Genomic DNA, 19,231 nt, shown 5'->3' on the forward strand with positions numbered 1-19,231 from the left:
GTATGTTGGATGAAAAAAAAAAGGAAAGGAAAAGGAAATAATGTGACACATCTCTTTGTTGGTTTTATGAATTGGATTAGATGCTGCAATGGTTAAATGAAGCAGTGTCTGAATTTTCAAGAAGGCAATCATTACAAATAATTAGAAATAACAAATTAATTAGAAATGGGATGGACCCTGTTGCAGTTCTATCTCCTTATGTCAAATCCTGTGTGAGATCCCTAGTATATTGACTGTGATGAACTTTCCGCCCTCCAGTTAAGATCTTCCTCAAAAACTCTGCTTCTGTGTCCCTACCTGCAGTTGCCAGGCCAAAATATTTTTTTGCCCAGGTGTTTAACTAAAAGTTGATATTGCATTTTTTTATAAGCTCTGCTCTAGTCTAAGGACTGTCTTTTATGTTTAATGATTTGTGGTTATGCTCTGGCTGGCTTTTAATGCAATTTTATTCTTTTATTTTTTATTGTTTTGTTAACCGTGAGCCACTTTGAGCAGCTCTCTGGAGAGATGACAAATAACTTTTCTAAATTAATACATGAATAAATAATAAGCTGTCATTCAAAATGTTCCTGATTGCCAGTCTTAGTCGCCAAGATTTCGAGACCCTTTAGTTTCTGCAACAGGCCTGTACAACTTGTGACCACAACAGTGAACGCAGACTATACCTGCCAGTGTGGCTTTCAGAGTTTGACATTAGTCTATTTTTTCAGCAAAAGTCTGATGGCATTGATAATTCTTCCATTTCAGTTTTGTGTGCAAATGTAGCATTTTCAAGGTAACGTAATGTTCCTGAAACGTTCTTTAATTTATATGTACCATGTTGTTCCTCAGTCAGCAACTGCCATGGAGCCATTTTCCCCCACACTGGGTTATCTTAGCGAAGTGTGATGTCAGCCGGTTGGGAGTTACGTGGTGAATATGATAACATCCCTACACTGAACAGTTTAGGCATTCTCAGTGTGGTGCCTATGGATACCATGGTGCCTGTTGACACCTTTGCTGGTGCCTGCCAAATGTTTTTAGAAAGTGAGCAGGTTTCTGGTTGGCTGTGCGGATTTTTTTAAAAATTGCTTTGGCAGCAGATCTCACCATAGTACAAGAATATTCACTGCTTGACTAAAAGTAAACTGTGTATATTAAGAAAATTAAATGTATATATTTTAAACAATATGTTCATTTTAAAAGGTATCTTGTTAAACAGAGCTGGAATATGGAAGAGTTACTATCAGAATTATAAATGGCTTCGCTCCTGCACATTTGGTGGCTGGTTCTGCTTCCTGCGGCAGCCATTTGGTGGTTTGCTTCTTCTGCAGCGGCCATTTTGAGGTTGCATCCACCAACCTGTGTCAGAATTGCTTCTAGGTGGTGTCTGGCTGACCACCTGCCAGCTGGATCTGTGTCCCTCATGGCTGGTGAAAGCCAGTGGTGTGGTACTACTAGGTCTCCCGGAGAATATTATAAACCTATCCCTGAGTTCAGGAATAGGAGGTGGACTGGTTATCCTGCTCATTAGAAAACAAACTTTAGATCCTACAGATCCATCCAATTACAGCCCATTTCAAATATTTTGTTTTTGGACAAGGTAACTGAGAAAGTGGTGGCTAAGCAGCTCCAGTGATTCCTGGATGACACAATGGTGTTCGTTCCATTTCAATCCAGCTTCTACCCTGGCCACAGAACATAGACAGTGCTGGTCACCATCACAGACTATCTCTGTAGGCAACTGGACCAAGGCAGGTTGGTGCAGCTGATCCTCCTTGGTCTTACAGCAATGTTCAACACAGTCAGTTATGATCTTTTGACTCGCCACCTCACCGATATCGGAGTCTGCGGGGTAGCCATGCAATTGCTTACCTCTTTCCTCCATGGTTCAGGGACAGAGGGTGGCACTGGGAGATGAAGTGTCCCCAAGCACCTAGTAGTATGTGAGATCCCACAAGGGACACTCCTTTCCCCACTGTCTTTCAACATCTATGTGCGCACTCTTGCCCAGCTGGCATGGAGTTTCAGGCTCGGGTGTCACCAGTACACTGATTAAACAACAACCTGGGATCACAGTTCATATTACAGGAAATATTTCTGCTGATGGGTTGCCAGCCCAACACCATCCCTGTGAAGTTAGCAAGGGTTTGAAGGCTGTGGTTGGATAGCTAAAGCAAAGTCAGTTGAAGCTGAATCCAGATAAGATGGAGGTCCTGTGGAAGAGTGGGGGTGGGTCATGGTTGGGTTGCCAACTTTTAACCCTTGACAGGGTGCTCCTCTCATCAGCACCTACTATCAGGAGCCTGAGTGTGACTCTGTATGCTACCTTATCAATAGAGGTCCAGGTCATGAAGGTTGCTAGGCTGGCATTTTTCCAACTAGGCCTGGCAACTAGCTCCCTATTTGTCCTGCTCTGACCTAGCCATGGTAATTCATGGAACAGTCAGCTCCAGGGTAGACTACTGTAACTCGCTGTATATGGATCTTCCCTTGGGGCTGATCTGGAAGCTCTAACAGATCCAGAATGAGGCCACGTGTGTCCTGACAGGGACCCCTTGGACAGCATGGACCCATGACAGCTTTAGGATTGCCTCTCTCAATATGCCCCAATAGAGCATTACACTCAGGTACTAAAAATCTCCTGGTTGTCCCCAGCCTGACAGAAATCCAGCTGTCCTTGACCAGGCCAGGGCCTTTTCCGCTCTGGCTCCTTCCTGGTAGAAATCTCTGCCAGAGAACATCCATGCCCTGTGGGATTTACTACCTTTCTGCAGGGCATGTAAGGCAGATATGTTCTGCCAGTCCTTTGATTGAGGACAGTGATGGGACAGTATGTAGTCTGATTTTCCTGTACCTTTCCCTGCCTCCTAGAAGCTCTGAGGGATTCCCATCTTGATCCAAATCATCCACCATCTGAAATTGTTTTACTTAGTAATTGCATGGTGTTTTAATACTAACTTAATCAACGTAGACTGTTGTGTGTGGGGTTTTAATCTTGATGTAAGCCTCCCTGAGCCCTGCTTGCAGGGAAGGGCAGCCTAAAAGTCTAAATAATTTCCAGAGGTGCCCATAGTTGAGGATTCATGGGGCGTTTTCCCACAGAGCTTACCTCGGAGCGACGTCCCTCTTCACCGTGCAGCGTCTGCGTGGATTTCCCACCAACTGCTCTGCATAACCAGGAAGAGCCGCAGCTTTTGCGTCGCTAACGTAAACTGGTTTTTAGCGGTTTACATCTGCGACGCAAAAGGTCCGGCACTTCCTGGTTATGCAGAGCAGTTGGTGGGAAATCCGCGCAGACGCTGCACGGTGAAGAGGGACGTTGCTCCGAGGTAAGCTCTGTGGGGAAACGCCCATGGAATAGTTAGATTTTGCTATGTCCCATCATCAAAAAACCAAGTTGGAGTGAGGGCAGTCCTTCCTGGGTTAGCATCACTACATAACTTTCATATGCTACATAGCTTTCAGCATTAAATAAATATAATGAAAAATTATAAGGAATTTAAAGTACCAGAGGGGTGGCTTGGGCCTATGCGATAGGGCTTCAGAGACTCCCCCTGCAAATAGTAGCCCCTTATGGTGCAGTATAAATTGCTTGTGGGCTTCTGGGAAGGGCTTCTGGTCCAGTGCAAGCAGTGCAAAATAAAGCAGGAACTCAAGGAAGTTCCAATAAATGCCCCAAAGTGTTTAGATACGGATGCAGGCATTTTTGATCCAGGTCATTTTTAAAAGGATGGTTTCTGTAGACTAAATTTCATTCACTATCCAGCTTTTGCCACCAAGCACAAGCCATTATTTATTAATGCAGGTAATTTTTAACCTGGAATTCATTGTCAGGTGAATTCTCCCACTACTGAAGTATTCTGCCAATAATAACACAGAACTGTTTCTCTGTGAGCCTCAGGATCAGAAGGGGGGGGGAGTTCTTTAGCAAAAGCATTCTATGGCAGCAGTCTGGTTTGTTTTTGATGCAGCTAATGTAATGTTTTCAAAAAACCATTCACCCTGCTAGTTTTCGAGAGCAGAAAATGTACACATGTGATTTCATTAAAAATATTTGTTTACTGAATTTTCTTTCAAGTATTGTTTACTTTGCAGTATAAAAGAAGTCAACCATTAATTGAATAATGTAATGAAATCAGTGTTCGTTCATTGTAGTATGAATTTAATAACATAGCAATCTTATTTTTAGTAAGGAAATGATGTGATTTACTAAAATGATGGATACACTTTTAAACCAAAAAGTTATTAACGCATTAATTCTTGATGATTAAGTACTGTGCATAAAGTTTTATTTTTTTTAATGGATTCAAAAATATGAAACAAAAAAAATAGTTCCATGCACAGTTAAATGCCAACAATACACAGGAAAGAAATAGAAGTATATTTCAATAATCCTTCTTTTACTGCTATGGAAGGAATAAATATTTAGCATAATTATAATAATATTCTTATTTACAAAGAGCAAATGACTATAGCATCTCTGCTCCTTTTGTTTCTTATTTTCAGATTAAACTTTTTTAGTGTTGCACACACAGACTTGTTTACAGAATCAGAATTCATGATTCTATGCATTTTACTGTGAGATTGCATTACCTGGGACTTCTGAATAAACAGTCATAGAATTGGACTGTATGAGATGTATATCTAGTTGTTAGCTTGAGAAAACAACTATTATACCTGATTGACATTTAAGACCATGCTAGACATGATTTTGTTTAAATTTGTAACCCTTTCCTCTGCTGTATTCCAGACCTTCGTCCCCTCCCCATTGCCCAGCTTCTCCAAAGTTGCTGTTTTTCCTTTGGAGACAGACGTACAGGTACCATACACATGCTGATGTGAATTCTGCATATGTTGTTGCACTTAACTATCTCTCCATGTCTATCCACTAAGCAGATGGTCAGCACAGTCAAAAGCTGAAAACACCAAGTACTGTTTCCCAAACAGGTGAGTGGTGCTATCAAAAGTGATCACTTCATGTTCTGAAATAGGAAGTGACATCCCAGTAGTCTCCCCCGCCCCCTCATTTTTCAAGGTGAGAAGCATAGCGATTTGGAAACTCCTAGAATGCTCTGATGTCACTTTGGCCCAGAAGCAGTTACATCACAATGCTATAGGAATTTCCAAATCTCTGTGGTTTTTTATCTTGATATGTATGGAAATCCTATTCCAAAACAGGAAGTGATATCCCAGCCACAATAGCTGTTCCCCCAATTTCTGCCAACCATTCCACTGAGAATGGGGGACAGGGAGCATCAGTGGGAGGTCTCCTGCCATAACTGGGTAAGTGGAAAGTGGCAGCCCTATAAGTGTATTAAAAAAGAACTTTTCATTCTACTCATTAACTGTGACTGGACATATGGATGGCATTCAGAAAGGCAGCAAGAAAAGTAACCTTCTTCTAGTCATGAGTCACCCTTCTGCATCATAGTAACTATATAAATAGGACATTTTCCCATTCTAACTATTTTGGAGATTTATCACACAGAGGTTGTGATCCCATGTAGTGTTACTGCTGAATCCTACAAAGAAATCCCAAAATTTTTGGCAGACTTGAAGTATGGCTATCCAAAATCTGCCATAGAAATGTAAACTGGCCAAAAACCAGTTTACATTTGCGACGCAAAAGCTGCGGGACTTTGCGGCTCTTCCGGGTTCTGTGGAGCAATTAGTGCAAAATCCACGCAGACGCTGCACGTTGAAGAGGGACGTCACTCCCGAGTAAGGTCAGTGCGAAAACGCCCTAAGACATTCAGGTAAGTATCCTACTTTTACCAAAAACTGGTAGTCTCACCCAATTCTGTAGAAGAATAAGTCCCCAAAATAAAATAAGCAATCCAATGTTTGTAAATACATGCATCTTGAAAACATAAAAAAGTGAAAAGCTGGATACATGTTTTTTTTTTTTTGCTTTCTCTGGAATAAAACCTCTGAAATTAGGGAGAGATTCTGAAAATTGAGAAAATAGAAGCCTATCACTTTGATCCCACAACTGTTATTTACTTGTCTAAAAAATACTTTTCCAGCTCAAAGCTTCTTAAAATATATATTCTTCAGAGTATCATGAAACTATCTTTAAAAGCCCTGATCACTCATCTCTCTCTTATCATGCTGGACAGAGATGGTAATTCAAATACAACCAGGGTAGGTACTATACATAAGGTAGGTTTGCCAATCCCCATTTGGGGACAAGGATCCCCTGGTTTGGAGGCCCTCTCCCAGGTTTTGGGTTATTAGAAAGTGTGTGGGGTGTGGTATAATGGCTGCTGAGCATCATACCCTATGGAAACCTGTTCCCCATGGGGTATAATGGAGAAACATTCCGTGGGTATCTGGGGAGCTGTTTTTTAAGGTAGAGACACTAAATTTTCAGCATAGCTTCTGGTGCCTCTCCTCAGCCCCCTCTCAAGTTTCACAAAGATTGGACCAGGGGATACAACTCTATGAACCCCAAAAGAAGGTGCCTCATCGTCCATTATTTCCAGTGAAGGGAAGGCATTTGAAAGGAATGTGATGGCCAGAATTCCCTTCAGAGTTCAATCATGCTTGTCACAATCTTGCTCCTGGCTCCACCCCCAAAGCCCCCAAATATTTCCTGAGTAGGACCTGGCAACTCTAATATAAGGAGCACAATAAAGCACCATCTGGATGTGGTGGTGCTCTGACTAAGTTGTAGAAAGTCTACTTTGCATGTAGAAGTTCTCCGGTTCAGTCCCTGGGATCTCCATTCAAAAGGACAGGTAACAGGGTAACCCTGGACCTGAAACCCGGGAGAGTTGCTGTCAGTCAGAATAGACAATACTGACCTGGATAGACCAATATCCTGACTTACTATAAGCTTCATGCATTCATGGGATATTGTGCCAATGCATCTGACTTCGCAGTAACCAAAAGGCATAGGGACACGGGGACATGCATATGTAGCCACAGTTCTTGTGTATCTGCTTTGTTTGCAAAGGCTTTGTACACCATCACAGTGTTGTATGTAACATCAATTCATTGCTGTTATCCTGGGCTTTCTTCCAGGACCATAAATTTAGCACTTCACTGGTGCAGGAGAACTACACCCTTATTTGCATATACAGCAGCTGGGATGTTCAGGAGATACACATTTTTTTAAAAAAAAATTGTGTACATTTGTGTGCCAGTCTTTAAAACGTTTTGTGTGTAAAAGACTAAATTTCATTTTAGTTTCAATTGTGTCTTCTGCTCTCTGCTTCTCCTTTAGATGAAGTTGTCAGCAACATTCTACAAGTAAATATCTTTTTTTTACAAGGATCTCCATTTTGACATAAAATGCTAGTCCACAAAATGTTTTTTTTTTCTCTCACCTTCCAGAGAATTTATTCGGAAGACGATGTTTTACCCCGGTTGTTAGCCTTCAAACTAATTTATGTAGTGAAAATGCCTTTGGAATCCATCTTCAAAGGGCAAGATTTCAACATAACATGCAGTTATAGCAATGTATAAGCACGGCCCCTTCCAATGGTATTGATATAACATAATTGGTCTGACTAAAGAACACAAAGCCAAGGACATTAAGTGTTGGAGGGAGCACTCGTTAGCCTTGACTTATTTTACTGTAAAGTAGGAGGGGTTTACAGACTTTAGGAAGGATATCAAGGGCAAATGGTGTACTCAAGTAGTGTTGTTTTTTCTCAATGATGAATAGCAACTAAAGAACATCTGAATTTTAGGTCGCCTTAACTGTAGATTCTCCAGGGCAGCCCATTTTAAAGGGACCATTTACAGCAGACTGCCCAACAGATTTCACCCAGGAGTCAATCAGGCAGGGAGAACTCTCCTTACAGGTTCTGCTGGGGCTCTGCTGAGCATCCCACATTAAGCTAAACTGCCCAACAGAGCTCCACCAGGAGCCAATCCTGCAGGGAGAGTTTCCCCCCTGGCTCTGCTGTGGCTCTTCTGGGCAGCCTGGTTTTTCTGGTAATTCCCAAATATATCTGGATTTTTTGGGGGGAGGGGGGGATTTTTTTCCAGTCCTCTCGAAAAATCCTGAATACATTTGGGAAGTTAGAATATACTCAAAAATTCTGATGTTTTTTCAGGTATATTTTTGGTTGGGTAGGCCCAACAAGGACTCCTTGAAGAAAACCCTTGGTACCTGTTGCATTAACCATCACCAGTGGTCTGACCTAGCCTCAGATCGCAAAGCATGGAGGCACTCCATCCACGCATGCATAGCTGGTCTTGAGGACAAAAGGAGATTGAGGAAGAATCGTACTGCTACAGCACCAACCCCAAATCAGACTTTTCCCTGCAGCCACTGTGGCCGGACCTGCCTGTCCCGCATTGGTCTTGTCAGCCACCAGTGAGCCTGCAGCAGACGTGGACTACTGCACCTTTCTTAAATCTTCATTCGCGAAGTCAAGCCGAGAGAGAGAGAGGCCCAAATGTATACCCCTAGCCTTGAGGAGGGACAGGAATGCGTACCTGGCAACTTGCAGCTACTTTCCCATTGTAGAAGCAGAGGACTTACAGTGATGAGTGTTTACAAGATCCAAGCCTTGCTGCCCCTCAGGAAGAGGAAGGATGACTCAGCCAAGCCACTGATCCTAATGACTGATTCCAACTCCACTGGAAGGGAACTGGCTACTTAAGTTTGCTATCAGATCAAGGACAGTGTGGATTAACTGCATGATAATGGAAAAGGCTGCCTTGGAACTGGGCCCTTACTCTGAGAACCTGTTGGACTGGATCTGGATTCTGCTTATTTGATTTCCCCCCTGACTGTAGTGTCTGCTTATGAGTGGGAACTTTTGGCTTGACCTTGAACTGTGCTTTAGACATTGTATTCTGAGACAGATCACACTGCTTGTTTACTGCTAGAGCTATGGGTTGAAGTGGTGGCCCCTTGCCTGATAAGCAGGACAGTTGTACTGGGTCTGTGGTGAGGATGGGAGTCTGGAAGACTGGCTGGTAAAAGCAATAGAATTCAGCTCATTGCTGGATCATACCTTGATTCTGTATGTAGTGTGACATGCCTCTTCTGTGCATTGTGATATACACACACACACATATTTATATCTTCAACTGCAGTTTAATGGTGTGCATCCTACAGGATAGCCATCTTGTTATGGTTGTTCAATAATCATGTAATCCTATATGTGATAACAGAGACCATTTCAAAAGAAATGGTCTCTATTGGCTGAGGTCAGACGCACATAAACTGACGAGATGAGCATGGATAAAAGCCAGATGCATGTCGGATTTTATGCGGTTGTCCAAACAGCAGCATCTGGCAATGGTCATTGGCTTGTTTGTGTCCCGAACTGCCATGATTGAGACGCGGACTTTTTTTATAGTACATTAAATTCGGAATAAGAATGCTTCCGACGACTCCCGCGTGTACTTTCTATGTTTGAATGCTCCATTGTAGCCGACTTGTCGCAAGCACACATCCGCTTCCCTGCGAGAGCCCTTGGACTGCAAGAAGATCAAAATCAATCAGTCCTAAGGGAAATCAACCTAGACTGTTCCTTGGAAGGTCAAATGCTGAAGCTGAAGCTCAAATACTTTGGCCACCAAATGAGAAGGGAGCACTCACTGGAGAAGATCCTGATGCTGGGAAAGACAGAAGGCAAAAGAAGAAGGGGACGGCAAAAGATGAGATGACTGGACAGCATTACTGATGTAACAAACATGAATTTGAGCAGATTTCGGAGGATGGTGGAAGACAGGAGGGCCTGGTGTGACTTTGTTCAAGGGGTGGCAAAGAGTCAGACTCGACTGTGTGATTGAACAACAACAAATTTGTGAATTTCCTGCATTGTGCAGGGGGTTGGACTAGATGACCCTGGAGGGATTCTACGATTCTAAGACCCTGATTGGTTGTTTCACCAAATAGGAATACAGGGGATTTTATGACTGACAGAAAAGGATGGGTATGTAGTCCGTCTGTCACAATAGTTCAACATTACCCAGCAAGCTTGAATGGCTGTGTGGGGATTGAACCTGAGTCTGGCTACCCAAGTAGGATTGAGCCTATATGGAACTGAAAAATTAAATTATAAGGTGCCAGCATCTAATTTGTATGTGTGTATTGGTCAGATACTTGAAAATGTTTCTAGTTATCTTTAAGTAAAGGTTCATATTATGTTTGAGAATTTGGAATATATAGGCCGCTAAAAGACCAGCACTTTAGGCCGACCCAGAGACGTCTCAGAAGGCGCCTGAAAAAAACTGTCCACACAGTAACATCTGGCGGCCGTCCTGATCCCATACTCTGGGCCGATCCACTCGCCTCAAAAAGGTACCACGTCAAAAGTGGTGCCTTTTCTGAGGTGGCTCCCGACTGTCCAGAAGGCTGGGAAGCGCCTGAAGAGCGCTCGAGCAGCCGCGAATGGAACGTGTGAACATTTCAGATGCTCCCCGGGCACCCACGACCCGCCCCTTTTTCAAGCGCCATTTAGCAGCTTCGGGACACTCTATTTCTGGCCAGCTTTATTTGGGGCGGCCTCAAGGCACCCCAAACCGGCTGTCTGATTTCACCCATCCATTTTTAAAATAACTAATGTAACAATTGTCCTAGGGGAACATGATCAACTCTCATATCATCTGATAATTATGCCTCTGTCAACATGGTATGTTTGCTCTATTTTTGTTGTTGTTTACAGAAAACAGGGTATAAGCCTGAATGGATGGACTTGCATGGAGCTCGCATTGAATGGACCACAGAGAACTCCAGAAGAAAGAAAGTTTTTCAGCTGGAGATGATTTATTACTTGTTTGCTTTGGGTTATCTCAACTTGATGGCGGGGGGGGGGGGGGTAGGTGTCCTTTCCATGTGCAACTATAAAGTGAGCCAAGACAGTATTTGTACTTTGTTAAAACATGGAAAGCATAAATTTCTTTGCCTCTCCTGCTTTCGTTTTTTTCTGGGCTAAAGTGTCTTAATGATTGGGACTGCTAAAAACCCTTGAGAACCTGTTGATTTACTGATTAATGTGCCACGTTCAAACTTGATTGGCAACTTGTTTTGTGTTTTTAGTTTAAAACTAAATTTGGGGGTGGAGCCAGGAGACTTTGGGGGTGGAGCTGAGAGACAGGAAATGATGTCCTTTGGTGTCACTTCCAGGTCAAGGGCCAAGTGATGTCACTTCCAGGGCACACTGAACCAAAATTCCATCTCTTCCTGTGATGTCACTTTCAGGGCACTCCCCCAAACCTGCCTGTTCATGTTTCAGTGAACACGCAAACATCTTTTGTGAGCATCTTTTTGTAAAAAAGCCACAATGTGTAACACTGTACTGTGTTAGGGTTGCCAACTCCAGCTTTGAAAAGTACTGGAGATTTGGGGATGGTACCTGAGTAGGGCAGATTTAGGGGAGAGGAAGTCTGTTATCTGAAGTCTTCACAGAGTCTGTTATCTGAAGCTGCCATTTCCTCCTGGGTAACTGATCTCTGTAAGTTTGGAGTTAGAATTCCAGGATATCTCCCAGTCCCACATGGAAGTTGGCAGCTAAACACAAGATATTTCCTCAAAATAAGGTTCAGCCAAGTGGCCCTGTTAGTCAGCCACCAGCCACAGTTCTACCTTCGAAGTTGTGGTTAAGTTCAGCCCCAGGCAAAATGCACACTTCACCTTGCCATTAGTCAGCGGCTCCTGGATGTAAATGTTGCTCATGATGTAAACTTGATCCAGGCTGTTCACTGCAGGATTATGCTACAATTATGCAGGAAACACATTTTCTCTCATCTCCACATAATATATGTGAAATAGCCACATACAGCTCCCAAGGCACAGTTTGCCTCCCCTGGTCTAAAAGGTGCCACTGGACTCAAAATTCATATTAGGCTAACTTTCACATAAGTCTTTTCATCTACTAACATAACCTCCATTTTATTTGGACTGAGTTTCACCTTATTGGCCCTTATCTAACCGGTTACAGAATCAGATATTTGTTCAGAATATCCATAGCCTCATCCTAATTTAGATGCAAAGGAGAAACAGACCTGGGTCTCGTCAGCATACATATGATACATCATCTCAGGGTGTCAAACTCATTTGTTAGGAGGGCCAGATCTGTCATAAATGGGACTTTGTGGGGCTGAGCAATGCATGTCCTAAAATGTAATGCCAGATAGAGGAGATGTAGACTTTATAAAGGACACAGGCAAACACAATTAAAGATATTATTTCTGAAACATATATTTAATTTGTAGGTATTGAAACCAGGGAATGTTTAAGCCTGAATTTTTTTCTAATTTTTGTTTGTCTAAGAATAAGTTATCAAGCAGATCAATCAATTGAAAGCATCCTGTTTTACGCCAGGAGTTAACAAAATTGTCATTTTGGCCTAAGGGGAACCATGATTGATTGAGAAAAGAAGTAAATAAAGACAAGTCTGTGACCAACTTATCTTTCTGTCTCCGCCAGATTGTAAAGAAAGCTTTCAAGAAGATATTATCAGCAAGTTTCATTTGAGCTATAAGTTTAGGATTCCATAAAACATCCACTTTATGAAATGGTGTTAGGTATACTAGTTCAATCAGTTCCCAATCAGCATCGCAATTGTTTTGAATAATAAAAATAGCTTGTGTGGATAATAGCTTCATAATATGACCGTAGATCTGAGTAATCTAAACCTCTGAAGGCAGCAGAATGAATCAAAGTCCTATGCATTATTCTGGTATGTTTATTGGACCACAAAAACTTGTTAAGGGTACTCTGCCATTTACGTAGTGTGGAGTTTGGGATAAGTATAGGTAAGGCTCTAAAAAGAAATAAAAATTTAGGGAGAATGAAATTTTTAATAAAAAATATCTTGCCAAGAAAACTGAAGATTGTCCCATTTTTTCAGTTGCAGACGAATTGAGTTTAACAAAGTAACATAGTTGACTTGAAACAGATTAGCAAGAGCAGGAGGAATGAAAACTCCTAATAACCTCCAAGTGGTTGATGTCCATTTGTTAAAGCCCATATCCTTGAGAACTTGCATAGTTTGTTGGGAAACTTGAATAGCATATAATTCTGATTTCTCTTTTTTAAAAGAGATTCCAGATATTAAGGAGAAAGAGGAAGGTAAGTCTTATAAAGCTTTTAAGGATTGTCTGGGAGTTGTTAGAAAGACTGTTAAATCATCCGCATAGATTGCCACTTTATAACACTTTTCTCCTATTGTAATTCCTGAAATCTTTGAGTGTTGTCTGATGGCCTCGGCTAAAGGTTCTAGTGTCATTATGAATAACAAAAGGGATAATGGACACTCTTGCCTGGTCCCTCTTTGAATTTGAATTGGGAAAGAGGAGAGGCCATTATTTTTTAAAGAAGCAGAAGTATCTTTATATAAGGCTTCTATTGCATTTTTAAAGGATGGGCCAAAACCCATCATATCTAAGACTGTCTTAAGGTATGGAATCTCAACACTGTCAAAAGCTTTCTCAGTGTCAAGTGAGAGAATCAACAAGTTGTATTTTTGTGATTTGCCGTATTGAATTAAATGTTTCATATGTTTCATTCATCACTTATCCAGATAATGCGTACTTGCCCTCTCACTTGTTTTGAACAGTTGCTAAAGATGCTGAAAGATGAGTATAAGGGACTTATATCCAAGTTGTATAAAGTCCTGCTTCGAATGGCTAAAACTTAGCCAATGGGATATCAGAAAAGTTGGAATGTAGATTGCCATAGACAAATTGACTTTGCTGAATGGAGTATTATTTGGAACTCTTATGGTAATAAAACTATTATTTTAAATATTAAATTTCAGTTTGTCAAAATTCTTATGAGGTGGTTCTGGCCTCCCATCAGAATTCACAAATTTGTCCCTACTATTTGTTAGAGATTTTGCACGCAGCAGAAGAGCTGAAGGAGAGGGACAGGCAAAACACAGGAATTAATAGACAAGAGAAACAGCTGTATTCAATGGTAGATATATTTACCAGAATAGTATCCAATATTCAGAGTCGTTGCCAGGCCAAGGTCATACACAGTAATCAGTACACACTTCAGTAGATAACAGTACACAGCAGTAAGTATACACAGCACGATCCAAGCACAGTAGCATAGGATCCAACACCAGCAGTGTTCGCTGCCACCCAGATAGTGAGCCTCTTAGTACCCACAATCCTTACAGGCAGACTGAGCAGGCTCACTGAGCTTCCCTAAGTACACATACCAATCATGCAAGGTTGCATCAGCTCTGTGAGTCAGCACAAAGCCTCATTACAGGTGAGGTCATCCCACCTTACCTCAGTAACAGGTAACAGCTGGATCATGATGCAGCATGACTCAGCATGACATTGCAGAAACAACATTACTATTACTAAGATGGAGTCAGTCAGCCATTTTAGGACTGAGTTCCAACACTATTGCACCTAATTGTACAAAAAAATGTGGAGAATTAGCTACTTATGTACATGTTTGGTGGAACTGTAAACACATTTATAAATTTTGGCAACAAATTCAAACCAAAATAAGATTGATTACCTGCTACCACTTGCCTTTAAAACCAGATGTTTATCTGCTACACAGTTGGAAAGATCTCTCACTTAGAAAATGCACTTCTATTTTAATAAATATCCTAATTGCAGCTGCCAGACTTTCTATAGCAGCTAGCTGGGTAACTCCTCTCCACCTTCTTTAGAAAATTGGTTTCAGAGATTATGGGAACTGTTTATAATTAACAAAATTGCATGTAACTCATTTGAATTATCTTTAGAACACTATGAAGAGTGTGTTGCATCTGTTTGGTTTCCTTTGATTTCTTATTTAATGGAACATAATATTGTACTTCAGAATTTATTTTACAAGAAACTGATTTATTTTTGATCTTGAACTAATATTGTTTATTCTGCTATATTGACTGCAAGACATTGTGGTTGTCATTGACATTAGACTGATCTTGTCTTTGTAAAATGTATGGACATGTCATCACTGTATTGATAAACATTCAATAAAGTTTAATTAAGGGGGGGAAAAGATATTATTTCTTAACTTAAACTATAAACATGCTTAAGACTCTTGCAATATTTTGTTTAGGGAAGGTAGGAGAATAGTGGAATTTTGCAATGCAATTTTAAAAATAAAACATCAAGAAAAAGCACAAAAATCACACAGCAGAAAACTAAAAATATAAAATGCTCTCAGCCTGGGAAAACATGAAATGGCAGGGCATTTCAAGTTTCTCCCCCTGCCCCCCCTCCGGTCTACTCAGATTAGCAATGGCAAAGAAGGAAGGAAGCAAGTAAGGAAGGAAGAGGAAAAGACTGGGACTGACAAAAAGAGAGAGGGGGAGTGGGAAATAAACCAAATAGGGGAAAAGAAAGAAAGAAAGAAAGAAAGAAAGAAAGAAAGAAAGAAAGAAAGAAAGAAAGAAAGAAAGAAAGAAAGAAAGAAAGAAAGAAAGAAAGAAAGAAAGAAAGAAAGAAAGAAAGAAAGAAAGCAACTCACCTTTAAAACTGCTGACTCTTGGTGCACAGCTTGGCTCGCTGAGCCCCGTGGTGAGTTAAAAGGCAATAGTATAAAGGCCATAATGGGAAAATTCATCAAAAGCTTGGATGTGTGACCTGGAAAAGAGGGCCTGTCTCAGAGATTCCCTCCCTCCCTCCATTCTCTCAGAAGTCTCAAATTCATATAATTTTACTTCACTACTGACACAAGTCTTCCTTTAGTCAATTTCAGGGCTTTTTTTGTAGAAAAAGCCCAGCAGGAACTCATTTACATATTAGGCCACACCCCTTGATGTTAAGCCAGCCAGAACTGTGTTCCTGTGCGTTCCTGCTCAAAAAAGAGCCCTGGTCAATTTCATATCAACCACTTCAGCAATCTCCAGAACCATGTGTGTGTGCAACAGCTCTGGAGATTAAAGAACTATCCAAGATAACGTGACAGCTGAGCAGAGTATGAGTGCTGCAGATTTAACCAGGATGGGAAGCAGAATTTCTCTATTGCATTCTCCCATTATGGCCTTTATAGTATCCCCTTTAAAGAGGACTTGACTCACCATCTCACAGCCTGTTCTAGTGATCTACATGACAAGTCTGTCCCTTTAATTTGGATCAGGTTTTTATTAACATATATATGGCCCTAGCTCATGCCAGGAATTACTGTTGTTGTTTTTCAATCCCTGGTTTGCTGTCTTGCCCACAGGCTCTCAATTAGTCTTTTGCACCAATATCACTTTGCGAGCTCAGACCCCAAATCTTCCCCAACTCTCCTCCTAGAGGGGGTCTGCCTGTCTCCCATTAATTAAATTATTCAGTTCAAGGCAGGCTACCCTTAGAACAAAAAAATAGGTGTGATTTCAATGGATTCTTATGTGTTTTGGGAACACCTGAGAAGGCCTGTGATCAGGCCCAGGTCAAGGGGCTTATAGTCTACATGTTTGCTTGGCTATCTGGTTCTTTGACCTTTCTACTGTTCCTATGGACAGCCCTCTGCCATTGGGCATGGAAGCTGCCAGTGGAAGAATTCTAACATTTCCCATCATTTGAGATTACTCTTGGTTGTTTTACAAAGTGCACAGCAATTTGGGTGGCCCATGGGAGTCTATTATATTGTTTTCCCATGCTCTTTTGATGGGTGTTTGTTGATCTCTCCCAAGGAGACCTGACTGACTTTCACTTTGCTTTCCTTAGTCATCAGTCCTCATTTTACTATTATTGTCAACTCTTTGTGGGCTTTCACTGCTACATTTTCTGGCATTTTTATGTATTGATATGTGCAACCATAACAGAATTTGTGTTTCTGATGTATATTTTACCCTTCAAGGGATGCCCAGACCACCCCCCCCCTTCTTTCTGAAGTAGACCTAATGTGTATATGAACACTTGAACATATGAAGCTGCCTTCTACTGAATCAGACCCTTGGTCCATCAAAGTCAGTATTGTCTTCTCAGACTGGCAGCGGCTCTCCAGGGTCTCAAGCTGAGGTTTTTCACACCTATTTGCCTGGACCCTTTTTTGGAGATGCCGGGGATTGAACCTGGGACCTTCTGCTTCCCAAGCAGATGCTCTACCACTGTGCCACCATTCCTCCTATCATTCTGGTGGTCTCCGCACTGCATTTTTCTCAGAGCAATTCTTTTGACTCTGAGCCTCAGGAACTTAGTGTCATCTCAGATGTCTCCTTCCCTACAGTGTGAAGGTCCTACTGGATATACATTTCACAGTGTCTTGGACTTGTGCAAAATTGGGTAATCTCAGCTATTAAGACAGCATACAGTGAGGCGGGAAAGGCTTGTCCTTTCAATGCCTCTGCACACTTGAAGAGAGCCCAAGCTTGTTCCACATCTTTTTCTTTGAAACTACCTTTGACTTCCATCAAGCATTACTCTATGGATATTTCCATATTTGCAAGTTGGTTTCACTTAGAGCACTAGACAAGCTTTGTTTTTGTCTTCTATTTTAGTGCTTACATTCCACATAGTCATGGAAGACACTGCAATTATGTTTTATTGACTAACAAAGACCAGCTCCTTGATACTCTGATGGGAGGTTTGGGCAATTTGACCTTGCCCCACAGTGGAACATTCCAGGCCCTGTCCTGTATGCTTTCTTCCTTATAGGGACCTGGTCATTGAACATATGAACATATGAAGCTGCCTTATACTAAATCAGACCCTTGGTCCATCAAAGTCAGTATTGTCTTCTCGGACTGGCAGCGGCTCTCCAGGGTCTCCAGCTGAGGTTTTTCACACCTATTTGCCTGGACCCTTTTAGTTGGAGATGCCAGGGATTGAACCTGGGACCTTTTGCTTCCCAAGCAGATGCTCTGCCACTGAGCCACAGCCCCATTCATGGCTCTCCAGGGTCTCCAACTGAGGTTTTTCATGCCTCTTTGCCTGGACCCTTTTTTGGAGATGCCAGGGATTGAACCTGGGACCTTCTGCTTCCCAAGCAGATGCTCTACCCACTGAGCCACATCCCCATTCATGGCTCACTAGGGTCTCCAGCTGAGGTTTTTCACGCCTCTTTGCCTGGACCCTTTTTTGGAGATGCCAGGGATTGAACCTGGGACCTTCTGCTTCCCAAGCAGATGCTCTGCCACTGAGCCACAGCCCCATTCATGGCTCTCCAGGGTCTCCAGCTGAGGTTTTTCATGCCTCTTTGCCTGGACCCTTTTTTGGAGATGCCAGGGATTGAACCTGGGACCTTCTGCTTTCCAAGCAGATGCTCTACCACTGAGCCACCGTCCCGCCCCCATTGAGGAATGCCCTTCTATACCTCACCAAGACAATCTGTTTTCATGTTTTTTCTATGGCTATATTGCTGCGCAAATTGTTCTGCAATCTGCACATGCTTCATTTAGGCCACATCTTGTCCATCCTTTCTTTGGCCACATCATGCATGTTTTCACTGCCTTCATTATTATGGTACAGATCTGCTTATTCTCACTCCTGCTAACAACCTGCTACTTCTTCTGTCATCTCCTTCCTGCATTGTAACAGTAGCCTACCACTTTTCTGAATGACAAGCACCCTTGTTGCACTGCCAGATTTTGCACATTACAGCTTCGTTATAGAAAAGAGTTTCTACTGTAGCTGTAACAGGCTTTCAATCCTGTTTCTTGTGCTGCTGATTATGTTTTGGCCACCGGTTGGGACACAAATTCTCTCAACTTTTTTTTTTTTTTTTTTTAAGCATGCAACACTTCCAACTGTGGAATGTAAGTGTTGGGAGTTCTAACTTACTCCTCTCAAAGTATAAGTTTTCACAAGGTGGATCCCTTATCAGGAGTTGTCTTTTGGTTCTCAGGTTGCACATGGTCAGCATCCTGACACAACCCATACCTGTGGGATAGTAGAAGCTACCACATTCTGTCTTGAGTGCATGGCTGTTCAATGCCACTTCAGGTGGTGTTTTTCACTCTTTTTGAAAAGAGTGCTGTTTTCTTTTTTTTTTCTTTGCCATGTTCCTGCATGTGTTTCAGCAGAGACACTTGCAGGGAGTTCTCTGCTCTGGTATCAGTCAATTCTGGGTGAACGTTATTTGTGCCGCCAAACAACTATTTAGAAAGTGTTCCTCTGTGGTCTCTCTCTTTGTGAGATTCACATTCACCTCCTTCACTCAGTGAGCTTGCTAGTCTTCCCTTGTGGGACTACACAGAAGCCATGAAGATGAAAATGTGGTTGCACTTACCTGTAACCATTGTTCATTGAGTGGTCTTCTGTGCAGGCACACATCCCTCCCTGCTGCTGAACTCTCTGAAATCTTAGTTTATGGGGGCCTCCAGTGGCAGCGCCCCTCCTCCTGGTCATGTGATCATTTGTCAGAAAAGTGTCAGAG

The 19,231-nt window shown here is 42.0% G+C and overlaps 1 protein-coding gene and 2 non-coding genes across 3 annotated transcripts in view; 1 reads left to right on the plus strand and 2 right to left on the minus strand.

The window, feature by feature from the left end:
• Positions 1–19,231, plus strand: part of ARHGAP15 (Rho GTPase activating protein 15) — an 884,620-nt gene that overhangs the window by 125,240 nt on the left and 740,149 nt on the right. The window contains 2 exon segments of the mRNA XM_060257451.1: positions 4,733–4,801; positions 10,617–10,697. Coding sequence (XP_060113434.1) covers positions 4,733–4,801; positions 10,617–10,697 — 150 coding nt within the window.
• TRNAP-GGG (transfer RNA proline (anticodon GGG)) lies at positions 17,801–17,873 on the minus strand. Its single transcript has one exon. It is a non-coding gene; the product is annotated as a tRNA-Pro (tRNA).
• TRNAS-GGA (transfer RNA serine (anticodon GGA)) lies at positions 18,070–18,136 on the minus strand. The gene has a single exon. It is a non-coding gene; the product is annotated as a tRNA-Ser (tRNA).

This window comes from Heteronotia binoei, chromosome 16 (assembly GCF_032191835.1).
Source record: "Heteronotia binoei isolate CCM8104 ecotype False Entrance Well chromosome 16, APGP_CSIRO_Hbin_v1, whole genome shotgun sequence".
Classification (NCBI taxonomy): domain Eukaryota; kingdom Metazoa; phylum Chordata; class Lepidosauria; order Squamata; family Gekkonidae; genus Heteronotia; species Heteronotia binoei.